Source organism: Eschrichtius robustus, chromosome 1 (assembly GCF_028021215.1).
Source record: "Eschrichtius robustus isolate mEscRob2 chromosome 1, mEscRob2.pri, whole genome shotgun sequence".
NCBI lineage: Eukaryota > Metazoa > Chordata > Mammalia > Artiodactyla > Eschrichtiidae > Eschrichtius > Eschrichtius robustus.
The window spans coordinates 171,373,468-171,387,447 of record NC_090824.1 but is presented as its reverse complement, the minus strand read 5'-3'; the positions used below and the strand labels follow the sequence as shown (position 1 = coordinate 171,387,447).

The 13,980-nt window shown below is 43.7% G+C and overlaps 1 protein-coding gene across 1 annotated transcript in view; it reads left to right on the top strand.

Moving 5' to 3' along the window:
• The window catches only part of LARP4B (La ribonucleoprotein 4B), an 82,739-nt gene that overhangs the window by 41,643 nt on the left and 27,116 nt on the right, over window positions 1-13,980 (top strand). Inside the window, exons 4-5 of the mRNA XM_068559531.1 lie at window positions 7,720-7,858; window positions 8,098-8,238. Of these exons, the coding sequence (XP_068415632.1) occupies window positions 7,720-7,858; window positions 8,098-8,238 (280 nt within the window). The remainder of the gene's footprint in view (window positions 1-7,719; window positions 7,859-8,097; window positions 8,239-13,980) is intronic.

Below are 13,980 nucleotides of genomic sequence, written 5' to 3'. Positions count from 1 at the left end.
TTTGGGGAATATACACGTTAACTCCTTTGGTTGCCACCATTCCATGAAATATAATTCAGAGAATGCTGAAACACTGTAGAAAAAGCAAAAGTCTGAAATTCCTTCTTCTGTCTGGGATAATAATTTTAGTTATTTTTTTATTGAGTTTATGAGAATAAGAAAAATAATACAAAAATATTTTTGTTGTGTTCTCAGTCTTTGGATTCCGTGTGCTGTTTGGGTTTTAATGTGGAATAGAATGGCTGTTGGACAGGGTCTGTTGTGATTAGGATTTTGGACTTGAGTGGCGGGGACATGTGACTGCTGTGCGAGGGTTATTTTTGGGATCTGGGTGTCAGCGTCTCATCAGAAACTATAGAAAGTTAGTGGGAGATGCACTTGCGGAGGCTCAGAAAGCGACAAGCATTGTTATGTGAGCTTTTGAACTTTCGAACATGGGTTGTTGCTTCAGTAAAGAATTAAGTAGTGACAATGACAGTGAAAAAACTGGCCTGTTAGAAAAATCTGTGGAGGAGAAGGAACCGGAGAACAAGATAAGTAAAACTTTATCTTCATTATTCGGTAGTTTTGGAGGTGAGGAACTTCACAGCGTGGGACGCAGGGCCGGTGTGTGGGCCGGGGTTTTTGTGAGGCCGGTGCACAGACAGGGTACAACACCAGGGCGGCCACTTAACTTGGTCTTCTCTCCCATGTCTGGGTTCTTAACTGGGTCTGAAAGCGTGGGTGAGGCTGACGAGAACCCCGACGTCACTGCTGTCGGGTGGGGTGGTGAAGGTGCCTGCGCCCCTCTGAGCGGGGGCCTCCCTGAGGGCGAGGGACCCCGCTCACGTGCCCCGGCGCCCTCCGACCGGGGCCTTGGCAGTCACCCTCCCTGCTGTCGCCCAGCCACCTGGGAAGGCTCTGCAGTAGAGAATGAGGTAGCGGTAACTGTTCAGATTGGCAGCGCTGCTAACTCTGCAGGTCTGAATCGTGGGGAGAGGGAGGGTGGAGATCCTATTTGTGGTGACCACAAACGATGTAGGAATTCACGAGAGAGCGGGTTTTACAGTATTTGTGTTACTGACCCTAACGGCCCGGGCGTTGGAGATGAGCTGTGTGCTCATGTGCGTGGAACAGCTGAGGCTCCAGAGAGTCGTCCAGCTGTCACCTCCAAGGGGTTCTGCGGAGGGGCCTGGCCACCAGACAATGCTGCCCAAGGGCCAGGGGAGTCAGAGGCATCTCGGGCAGAGCCATCCCCACAGGGCAGGCCACTCCCAGGGGAAAGGAAGGAAGCTTTTAACGAGAAAACTGAACCTATTTCTGAACTTTTGAGTGATGGTGACCCACCCTGTAAAGTAAACATTGGTGACCTGCAGGCAAAGACTTCCACCAGGTTTCCTGAAGATTACACAGAAAGGAGTGCATTACATAATGTTGGCACACTTCCCACATTAAATATCAGCACAGACATTGACTCGCTACTGTGTGTGTGCACTGTCCCAGAAGGGAGAGAGCGCTGCAGTTCAGGACCGGGAGGTCAGGTGGCTGATTCGCATGTTAATTTAATTAATGGCACTTCAAAAGTTGAAAGAAATGGTGATTCTGGTGCTATAACAGGTACTGTAGATCAGAGTTTAAACTCTGAAAAGGAAGGAGAAAATAACTCTATAAAACCACTAAAAGACAATGATTGTTCCAGTTTAGATGTTAGCAGATCAGACAGTCTCCTTTCCATAAGTCTAGATAGAATCAATTTAAGTTCAGAAAGATATATCACTTCACTGAGCTTTGGAAATGAGTGTCTTCCTATTCATGCAAATTTCCAAGAATCAGCCCCTAACAGTTGTGGTGATCTGGGCACTGAGCTCCTCCTGGGGCCAGTGATGCTTGAGGAGCAGCACCAGGGTGACTGCAGCTTGGAAGTGGGAAGCAGCCAGCTTGCAAACAAAGCAGAATTGTCTTTGCAGTCTCAAAATAGTTCATCTTATCAACATGAGGATGAAATTAGCATTTTTGAAGATGAGGGTTGTGGTTCGAGGGCTTTTGAATGGAGAGCTGCCTGTCAGGTACATCTGAGTGCAGACATTAGGGCCAGCAAGGCCCAGATCGGTGATGTAACGTGTGCAGTGCAGGCAGCAGACGTGGAGGGAGTGTTCCGAAACTCACAGGAAGTGCCCCGAAACGGCGCGTCTCTCTATGGCTACAGGTGGCTCAAGAGTGACTTCATTTCCTCTGCGTGTATTTTCACCTGCGCTGAAGAGGAAAGTGAAACAGAGGATGAAACGTGTGTGAAGAGCTCAGAGAGTCACCCTCACAGACTAGAAAGTGCTGAACGAGAATCACTGAGAGCCAGTCACAGAGAAACCAGTAAAATTGACATAGGAAGTGTCCAGTCAGACCCTAAAACAGCCTTTGACTGGGAAACAAATGCACAAAAATGCAAGGCGGTGCGCAGTCAGGATGTGCTGGCTTGTGTTAGTTCTAGTGTAGCAAAAAACCCTGACTTTGTTACAAATCAAGTAGAAAAAAATGATGAAACTTGTAGAGTGAATGACGACAGATATGAAGATCTTAGCCTTGTGCCAGCTTTAAACCAGAGTTCGAGTCCAGGTGCGTGGGAGTCAGAAGTAGTGCAGATGAACTCTGTGGACAATGGTGGGAGCCCACGACTGAAGCAGGTTTTCTCCGAATCAGCTGAAGAAGTTTCTGATGCCTCCGGTGGACGTGCATTGGGGGTGGGAAAACCAGAGCTGCTTGGTGGAGAAGAGGAGGAGACGCTTTGTCTGAAGGAAGGCGGCAGTGGTCCCGGCATCATCAGCTGTGTGGGTCTGCGCGGGACAAGTAGACATGCACGCCGTTTCAGACAAAGGGGTGCCAGGCCCACTGTGCAGGGACCTGGGTTACATGGGGAAGTGGGTTTGGTGGGAAGTTCAAAGGTGATCTTTGGAAGAATGGAGTTAGGGGGCGCTCGTGCGGGGTGCTCCTGCTTGGCTGGTGTTGACCCTGCCGAAGTGGACGGATACTCAGCTGCTCCTCTCGATGGTCCGCAGGTGATTCCCGTCATCCCAGGTGACAGCAAGGAAGTAGCAGTACCAGGTTGCAAGGACACTGTTCTACCACTCATATCTGAAAAGCCCTCAAAGGGGGATTTGCAGAGCTTCCCAGAGGAACTGTACTCCCAGTTTTTGAATGAACTTTCCTGTTACCCGATGGCAGAGTTGGCAAGACAGATGTTTTCTGAAGGGCTGGCAGATGGTTGTGGATATCAAGTGGGCTGCCCGTGGACTAATACATCTGCGAAAGACACATTAGAAGAGCAGATATTTAGTGAGGACCTGCACAGTAAGCCACAGGACCTAGAGATCTCTTTGTTTTGGATGGAAAAGCCCCCTTATCAGCTACCAGTGGCAGAAGATGGTGTTATTTGGGGATGGCAAGAGAGAGGTGGACAGTTAGTAAGTATGCTGTACCAGTTCTTATTGTGCAGTGATGTGCTAATCTTTCATTTTGATTGCTTTTAACTCAGATTAACAAAGATTTATTCTAAACAATTGGCAGTTGTTTGAATGTTATTGTAAAGCTATAAGTTAGTATAACATCAATTTAACCATTTCCAAACTGAAGAACATGAATTTGGTTCACTGGATAGTATATTTAAGCCAGAATCTACGTGTCAACTCTCGTTAGCACTAACCCCTGCATGCTGGTCATCAGATGCATGTGTCCCCAGAGGCTGCTCCCCTCAGTCTTCATCCATCCTGTCCTCACCACCGGCCCCTTGTTGGAGCGGAACAAACTTTTGGCCCATTGGGTGTTTCAAGTCACTTCTAAGAAGTTTACAGTTGCAGAATATAGCGGCATTAAAATCTGTGCTTTCCACTGTTTTTGTATGGTAACCATCTAAGGGAGGTAGAACTTGATGCTTTTAACTGGCTCCAAAATCTTGGTTCTGTCTTCTTTTAGTCAGAAGCACCGCAGAGCTTTTTGGACCTCAGTGCTCAGGTCCCACTGGTTTGGAAGAACCTTCGCAAATGATCCTGCAACGGGCAGCTAGTTTGAGCATCTTCCTAGAATTTCTGTAATAAATGAAACATTCAACAAACAGGAAGTTAGTCTTGCTCTTAAAGCTGTCCTTTGGACCTGCATACTTGTAATAGCAAAATCTCATTCATTCAATCAGTAGTTTATTTTTAGTGATTTTTGTTGCATTAGGCAAGAAAAATGGTAATAGTAAGGAGATAGATGTGGCTCCAGTGTTATGCCTATTATATGGAAATAAACAAGTAGAAATTAAATCCTATAATTTATCCATTAACCTCCTTTCTTTCCTTTCCATGCCCACATTTGGGAGTTTTACCAGAAACAGTTACATTCAAGTTAATCAGTTTTGTTCCTTAAGTAGTTATGGAGGCAAAACACTACCTAATCATTTCCATCAGTGGATGTGGTTGACACCTGGCTGTGAGAGTCCGTGCCTGTACCTCAAGTAGAGTGCACATGGGTCCTGCTCTTACACACGTGGGTGAGGTACGTGTGCACTGTTCTGAATTAGCTTTTCAATTGTGAGATGTGCCCAACAGTATTCTGATTTGACAGACTACATTTAATGAGAGTGCTCTTTTTTCAGAACTCCAGTTCTCAAAGTGCTTGTACAGACATCTTTTTAAACTAGTCTTAAATTAAGTAGCCACTGTTATTCCATTTTACAAATAAAAAGCCAGAGTTACAGATGTCATGACTGTAAAGCCTTACTAAACTTAGTGGCAAATCCAGGAATAGTCCATGCTAACTTAAAATAGAAAATGAGTGCTTCTTTTCCTCCATTATCTCACCTATTTTATGTTCTCCATGTGCCTTTCCCTTCCTCTGGTGTTAGTTACTCTAGTTCCTACTCAGTAACTTGTCAGTGGGACCATTCTGTTTCCTGGCCAGAAAATGTAAGTTTATGAGTTGGTAGGTTATTTATTTTTGTTAATGGAGCGTAGCATTTAGAGGGTTAGAAAGTTTCTTTGGAGTGTCAAGAATTTGGGGATACTGTACTCTTCAAAGAGTAACATTGGTCATTTGTATAGAATGGCTTCAGCATGTGGCCATTAAGGTCAGCTCACTGCTGGTTCTAATAACCATTGCTTAGCTGTGATTTTTCAGTGGAAAAATAAGACTTAGAAAGCTGTGCAGATGAAACTTGAGATGTTGATAATCAGTTGAAGGTCCCTAAGACTGCAAGAGAGTAGCTACATTTTTAAAGAAATATTTTTAGTACAAGTTGTTTCTCATGTGAGTTACATGAAGTTAATGAACTCTTGATAAATGTTTTTTCCTGATATTAGAACACAGTTTTCTAATTACCATAATTTTTGTTGGTAAGTTACTTAACCTTTCTCTGCCTTGGTTTTCTTCCTTGTGAAATGGGGTGTGATGACCACTGCCTCCTAGGGTGTTAGGATTAAACGCAGGTACGTGCATGGTGTGCGCCTGTCACCCAGCAGGCCCTCGTGCTAGCTGTCATGTCGTTCCCCCTTAATCATGTCTCTGTTCTTGCATCCCGTGTCACACCTCAGAGTACCTCTTGAATACTGGTTAACTGCTCAAAACTGGTAAGTCCCTGATACTTGATTTACTGCTTTAGAAGTAGTAAATTGTGTACAGATAGGGTTCCATTCAGCTGTGGCATAAAACCTTGCACAAGTTGTCAAATAGTGGAAAGTAGAATTTTCTGTTATTACGTTATTAAACATTCATTCCTTCTGCATGTTTCTCAGGCAGCTCCATGCTGAGCTCAGGACTGCCAGGTGTCAGCCGTGAAGTGTGCCCAGGGTGGACGTCCAGGAACCCTTGGGCCGCAGAGAGGACAGGACATGTCCTTGCGGTGCGAGCAGAGGGGGAGGAGCACACGGCCCTGGGATGCTGCTTGCAGGCAGGGCGCTCCCAGGACCATGTGTGTGTGTGTCTCTGTGTGTGTGTGTGTTAGTGAGCTAAAAAATGTGTGTCGGTGATGCAGTGTAGCCAACTGCAGATGGTGCTAAAAGTGGAAAAGACCAGTGTGGGTTGGTGTTAGGAATTTAGAGAATGTATAGCATGTCCATGAGGTCAGGGGAGTATGTTCCGTGGGTGGGAAACTTGATGTGTGTTATGTGGTAGGACAAGACTGGGTCTAACCAGAAAAGGTGATTTACGCGAGTATTAGAATAGGAAAGAAAATAAAGATGTGAGTTAAAAGAGAACAGATTGAAAAGGTGTAACTGCTGAGAAGGGCAGTGGTGTCTGTGAGGTGCAGAGCGTCTTCTGCGTTGCTGTGCTCAAGGCAGCCGTCGTTTCTGCCTGTTCCCCATGATACTCTGATCGCCTCGTGCTGTACCGGGCACTTAGTGAGAATTTCAGAAGTATTTGTTGGAGAGATGGGTGGATGTGCAGAAGCAGAGACCAGAAATGAGCTGGAAGTTTAGATGTCATTTAAGAAGGGAGCCTGAAGAGTAAGTGCTTCTTGAGAATGATATTCTTGAAGGAGAAGGGGGACCCTATTCTTTGCCCTATCCAGTACTTTACTTAAAAGGACTCCAGATAGGCCCTCACTTAGGCGCCTGGTTTTGTGGGCATGAAGTTTATTGCCCGCGCCTCCTAGGTATGAACAGAGTATATTTTGTAGTTTTAATCCACATCAGTCTCTACACTCAATTTCAGAAATCATTTCATTTTTCACTACAAACTTTAATCGCCCCAACTAGGGTGAATTTGTTCTTTTTTAGGATTGTTAACCCACATGTTTCCTTCTTGGCTCATCATGGTGCCCCTGACCTTGGAGACGGCATCTCTGGGGTCATGCAGTGAGGCTGCTCCCAGTTTGGAGCTCCTGCCTGGCACTACCTGGGGGCTTCTGGGACCTGGAACCTTGTCCCTCCCTTTGGAAGCTCTGGCCCCTGCACAGTGGTGTTAAGGCTTATGGTGCCTGGGAAAAGGCAGATCGTTTGGCTAGGTTTTGCTCAAGAATCGTGGCAGTAGAACTGGAGTTAGTTTGGGGGGGCAGCTGTCCCCGGGACGTCAACTTCTTTTAGATTTTGGGAGCCACTCAAGGTTTGTAAGCAGGAGAGCAAAAATCCAGGGGTGGTTGTGGGTTTAGTAGGGTGTGCCAGGGAAGACCTCAGCAATCCGCAAGGGGTGTGAAGGCGTGAGCCAGCCGTGCGGATGTCTGGGAGTGTTCTGGTCAAATGGAGCCGGGCAAGCAGAAGGGCCCGGTGTGTCCAGAACAGTGAGGAGGCCGAGTAACTGGAAATGAGCACAAAGAGTGGCCGCACCAGGCACCTCTCCGACAGACTTTCATTTTCTGCAGCCTTTACTTCTGTGAGTGTTCAAGCTTTATTTTAACATTTTATCCATCGATATTCAGATTTCTAAATCTGTGAATTGTGTTGGGAATCTGGAACAGAGATGATAATTGGATCACCAGTTATTTATCAGTTACACAGTTGATCAGATATCTCCATGAAGGCAGGGGCTCTTTCATTCCTGTTTCTAGAGAGCCTTCTACTTAGTAAGAACTTAAAATCTGCTGGTGAGTTGAGTTCTGAGTACATCAACTTTTATTACTTTTGCACTTGATTTCATCCTAAACGTACGTGTAAATAGGTTCAGCCTTTTTCGCATAAATTCTCTAAGGTGGATGTGTTTTAACTCTGAATTAGTAAGTAAAATTGCATTTGATTGAAATTTGGATACAAATGAATATATCACATTTTTTCTTAGGTACCAACGGCCAAGGTTTCAGAGCTAAACCCTAATGCAAAAGTATGGGGGACTCCTGTGTTACGCTTGGAAGCAAGTAGTGCAGCGGATGGCAGTGTGAGCGCAGCCTGGGAGGCGACGCCCGACCGTGGCCAGGAGGGTGAGTGGGTGGGGGCGAGGGGCATCTTTCCTCTTGGCCTCGGCTTTGTTTCCTTGTAGTTCATCTTTGGGAAAGTGTTTAAGATCTGTGTCATGGTTAGTGACAGTATTTAAGAGCAACGAGGTTTCTCACAGTCAAGTTAAAAAGGTCAAGTAACTGCAGGTATAAGTCTTTTGTTTTGTTTTAAGAGAAGGCTATTCTTCTAACCCTGCCTTTTGGGGTGAAATTCTTAATTACAGGATTGGACACCAATGGTGATGGTGACAAAAGTCATGAGAATGCTGCACTGTCAGATTTACCGGAGTCAGACCAGACAGCCATGAGCACTTTGGGTCTGGACCACTCAGAGTATGAATCACCGCCTGAAAATAGCGAGACGGGTAAAGCTGTTTTATAAATTCATTTTCATATAGAGTATGGGCTTCTTTATGTTGCATTTTTAATTCGTTGTTCATTTCTTCTTTTTTGTTTTTTCCCTTGTGGTTTGATTATTTCTTTAGTGTCATGCTTGTGTTCTTTTCTCTCTAGCTTTTGTGTATCTGTTGTAGGTTTTTGATTTGTGGTTACCATGGGGTTCCTCATATATGTTAACCTATAACTATATCTACTTGTTTTAAACTGATAGTCATTTAAGTTCAAACACATTCTAAAAGATCCTTCTTTTTTTACTCCTCTCCCCCACATTTTGTTTTTGATGTCATTTTGTATATTCTTGTTTCTCCCTTAACTGTGCATTGTAGTTATAGTTGCTTTTACAGTTTGTATCCTTATCTACATACTGACTTATTTAAGTAATCTTCATTCCTTGCTATATGTCTGCCTTTCCTAGTGGGATTTTCCCTTTCCAATAGATTCTTAGTTCTTTTCCACTTCGAGAAGACGCTTCAACATTTCTTTTAGTGTAGGTTTAAGTATTGAATTCTTTTAGTTTTTTGCTTGTCTGAGACGTTCTTTAATCTCTTCTTCAATTCCGAAGGATAATCTTGCTGGATAGAGTATCCTAGGTTGCAGGTTTTTCCCTTTCAGCACTTTAATTATATCATGTCACTCCCTTCTGGCCTGCAGAATTTCAGCAGGAAAATCAGCTGATAGCCTTATGGGGGTTCTCTTGTATGTGACTCTTTGTTTTTCTCTTGTTGTCTTTAGAATTCTCTCTGTAACCTTTACCATTTTAATTATGATATGTTGTGGTGTGGGTCCCTGGGTTCATCTTGTTTGGGACCCTGTGTGCTTCCTGTACCTGGATATCTGTTTACTTCTTCAGCCTTGGGAAGTTTCCAGCCATAATTTCATCAGATACATTTTCTACCCGCTTCTCTCTCTTTCCTCCTTCTGGAACCCCTATAATGTGATTGTTAGTATGCTTGATGTTGTCCCAGAGGTCCCTTAAACTATCCTCATTTCATTTCATTTCATTTATTTATTTTTTTGGCTGTGTTGGGTCTTTGTTGGTGCACGCGGGCTTTCTCTAGCTGCGGCGAGTGGGGGCTACTCGTTGTGGTGGTGCCTGGGCTTCTCATTGTGGTGGCTTCTCTTGTTGCAGAGCACAGGCTCTAGGCACGTGGGCTTCAGTAGTTGTGATGCACAGGCTTAGTTGCTCCACAGCATGTGGGATCTTCCTGGACCAGGGCTTGAACCCATGTCCCTTGCATTGGCAGGTGGATTCTTAACCACTATGCCACCAAGGAAGTCCCAAACTATCCTCATTTTAAAAAATTTATTTTTCTCTTTGCTGTTCTTATTGGATGATTTCCATTATTCTATCTTCTAGATCACTTATGTGTTCTTCTGTGTCGCCTAGTCTGCTTTCATTTCCTGTACTGTCTTTCACATTTCAGTTATTGTATTCTTCAGTTCCAACTGGTTCTTTTTTATGTTTCCTAGTTTCTCGTTAAAATTCTCACTGTGTTCATCTATCCTTCCCCTAGTTCAGTTAGCATTCTTATTACTAATGCTTTGAATTTTTTATCTGGTAAATTATTTATCTGTTTCATTAGGGGTTTTTACAGGGTTTTTTCCTTTTCTTTCATTTGAAACATATTCCTCTGTCTTCTCATTTTGTTTAACTTTCTCTGTCTCTACGAAATTAGGTGAAACAGGTAACTAGGATGGCTGGGGAGGGTGGTTTGGGGGGCCCATGGTGCTGGAACAGAAGCCTTGAGGGTTGAGTTTGAGCTGGTTCCATTCCCTCTAAATGTGTGCAGACCCCCCGACCCCACAGTGGTTCCTCCACCCTAGTGGAGAGCAGGCCAGAGCCAGAGGGGCTGGAGCGAGCTGGGGTGCACACTAGGTGGTCCCAACACGCCATCGGAGCCCCAGGCCATTTCCAGTCCGATACCTCTGTGCACACATGTACTGACAATGGCCACCCTCGCCCTGTTCAGAGGTTTGTGTGCTTTTAAAAATTCAGCTTGTTAAATCTTTCCCTAAACAGTGTACCTTTCACTGCTTCCTTTGATTCTCCTTTAAACTGACTCTTCTGTTGATGCAGAGGTGAGAGGTTCTGGTCCAGAGGCCTCACAGGGAATGTAAGACCTGAATAGTTCCTGAAAGGCAAATCAGATTTAAATAGGAGAAGCGGAAAACTGACTGTAGGGCAAAACGTCGATAAAAGTACAGAGAGGGAACGTTAATGTCGAAATTGAGAGTCAAACCCGAAAGGAGTTGGCTTTCTGTAAAAGGGATATTTAAAGCTTTTCAGAAGAAGGAAAAGAGGAAGAGAGCAGTTCTCTTTTGGGGTCCAGGGTGTGGGCCAGCATAGAAATGGCTGTAGGTAATGGGACACCAATTGCTCGCCTCTGATTTTGTTTCTGCCTTGATCTAAAAGACCAAACAATTTTTAAAACCCCAACAGACCTAAGGGGTAGGCTACACTCTCATTATTGCCAGTTCGATGGGAAAGGTTGAGTGGAAAGAAATAGCTCCCCCAAATTGGCTGCCAGCAGTTGAGCAGAGCAGCTGCCTGTGGAGCGTGTTCAGGCCCCTGTGTGACTGTCTGGAGACACGCTTGGGTTAGAGAAGTTTACATGACTGAGAAAGCCTGCCCTCCCTTTCTCACCACCAGCTGTGGTGTTATGTACGAGAGGTACATAATAAGCACCGTGTAAGTGTTTGGCATTAAATATTTGTTTGTTTTCCCCTTGAAGGGGCCTCACGAAGACCTCATCCGCACGGTTGCTGCTTCGGTTGGCACTCACTGACCTTTGTGGTCACATGCCCACCTGGACCCTTGCTTCCCTCCTCACTCTGCCTGAATTACACAGACCATCATTTCAGTTACTTCCTTGCATCTAACTTCTTCACAGTTGCTTAGCAAATGCCTCCAACTTGTTTAAAGATAATTCTCTACCTACTCTGTGTCTGTTCCTGAGCAGATAGACAGATGTGGCTGAAGAAAAAATTATAGCAGTGTGGAATGGTCTCATTTTCCGTTCACGGTCTCGGACTAGTGGGGCTGCGTGGCCCTGTGCAGCCCAGCTTCTGGACGGCTGTTTCACACCTACCAACCTTGGTGTATAGAGCATTAATGAAGCATAATTGATGTACCATAAACATCACATGTTTGGAATATCCTAGCCTTTCTATAAGTTTTATTTTCCTTAGTTTAAAGCACAGTATTCAGTGCATTCTAGAATTGACTTGCTGATTCTTCCCTTCCTCACTGATTTCTCTACCTAATTTGATGAGGTGTGTGTACACATGAAAAACGATGACCCAGTCAAGATAACGAAGCTACCTGTGCCCTTCCTCCTGCCCGCTCCCTGCCCCTGCCAACCGCTCATCTGCTTCCTGTCACTGTAGATTAGTTTGGGGTTTTCTAGAATTTTATGTAAACGGAGTTTTATAGTATGTGCTCTTTTCCTCAGGCTTTTTTTACTTACTAATTTTGAGACTCATTCATGTAATAACATTTATGGGCCTTTCCTTTTTATTGCCAAATAGTATTCCATTCCATCATATACCACAGTTTGTTTTTCTATTCACCTGCTGATGAATATTTGGATTGTTTCCAGTTTGAGGCTCTTACAAATAAGGCTGCTATGGACATTTATAAACAGGGGTTTGTATGTACATATGTTTTCATTTCTCTTGGGTAAATACATAGGAATGGAGTAGATGCATCATCTGTTAGGCATAGGTTTATCTTTTTAAGAAATGGTAGAGCTGTGTTCCGTAGCTGTACCCTTTGCACTCCCGCCTGCAGTGGATCAGAGCTACAGCAGCTCCACGTCCTCACCAGCACTTGATACGGTCAGTCTTTTTAATGTTAGCCATTCTAAAAGGTAGGCAGTGGAATCTTATTGTGGTTTTACTTTGTATTTTCCTAATGACTAACGGTGCAAAACATCTTTTCGTGTGTGTATGTTTTCTTTGGTGAAGAGTCTGTTCAAGTCTTTTGCCCATTTTCTTACTGGGTTGATTTATTATAGAGTTGAGAGTTCTTTGGACACAAGTCTTTACCAGATATGTAACTTGCAAATACATCCTTCCAGTCTGTGGCTTGTCTTTTTGTTCTCCTAACAGTATCTTTTGAAAAGCAAAAGTTTAAAATCTTCTGTATCGTCCAATTATGGATCTTGCTTTTGGTGTTTTTCTTGCGAAATCCTTATTTAATTCAAGGTTGCAAAGCTTTTCTACTATAAGTTGTATGATTTTAAATTTTACATTTTTTTTTTTAATTACACTATACTAGGTGTGCTTTATTTATTTATTTATGGCTGTGCTGGATCCTCGTCTCTGCGCGAGGGCCCTCTCCAGTCGCGGCAAGCGGGGGCCACCCTTCATCACGGTGCGCGGGCCTCTCACCATCGCAGCCTCTCTTGTTGCGGAGCACAGGCTCCAGACGCGCAGGCTCAGCAATTGTGGCTCACGGGCCCATTTGCTCCCCGGCATGTGGGATCCTCCCAGACCAGGGCTCGAACCCGTGTTCCCTGCATTGGCAGGCAGACTCCCAACCACTGCGCCACCAGGGAAGCCCATAAATTTTACATTTTTTAGGTCTGTGGCCCATTTTAAGTTAATTTTTGTATGTGGTGTGAGGTGTGAAGCAAAGTTCTTTTTTGTTTTTTTCTCACATGTAGATATGCAACTGTTCCAGTACCATTCGTCAGAAACTGTTCCAGTACCATTCGTCAGAAAGACTCTCCTTTCCCCACTGCACTGCCTTTGTGCCTCTGTCAGAATCATTTGTCCCTGAGTGTGTCGGTTTGTCTCTGGACTGTGTCTTCTCCATCCATCTCTTGGGACAACAAAACCACGCTGTTTTGCTTACTGTAAATAATTCTTAAAAACAGGTAGTATTAGCCTTCCAGTTTTGTTCTTTTTCAGAGTTATTTTGGCTATTCTAGGTCCTTTCCATTTCCATGCAAATTAGAATGAGCCGGTCAATTTCTATAGAATGCTGAGATTTTTGTTGGGATTTCATTGACTGTAGATCAGCTGGAGAAGATTGACATCTTGGCTGGCTGTTCATGACATGGTGTATGTCTCCACTTGTTCAGATCTTCTTTAATCTCTCTTGACTGTATTTTTCAGTTTTCAACCTACTGGCTTTTCACATCTTTTGTCCAATTTATCCTTAAGTATCTCATATTTTTTGGTGCTATTGTAAGTGGTTTTTAAAAATTCAATCTGCAACTATTTGTTACCAGTAGATAGAAATATAATTAATTTTTATAAATTGATATCATACCCTGAAAACTTGTTAAGCTCACTTATTAGTTTTAGAAACTATTTTGTAGATTCTGTTGGATGTTCTATATAGGCTATCATGTTATCTGTGAATAAATTCAGTTTTATTTCCTATCCAATTTGGTGCCTTTTATTCCTTTATCTTGCCTGGTTGCACTAATTAGATCCTTCCTTACAAAGGTGAACAGATGTGGTGAGAGCAAACATCTGACTGATCTTAGGGAGGAAAACATTGTCTTTCACCATTAAGTATAATGTTAGTTGTAGTTCTGCATATATGACCTTTATCGGTTGACAGGTACCCTTCTGTTATGATTTGGTTAGAGTTGTAAAGAGGAATGGTTAAAGAGGAATTTGTGATACTTTTTCTTCATCTATGGCAATGATCAAATATTTTTTTCTTTTTTAATGTGTTAAGATGAATTACATTG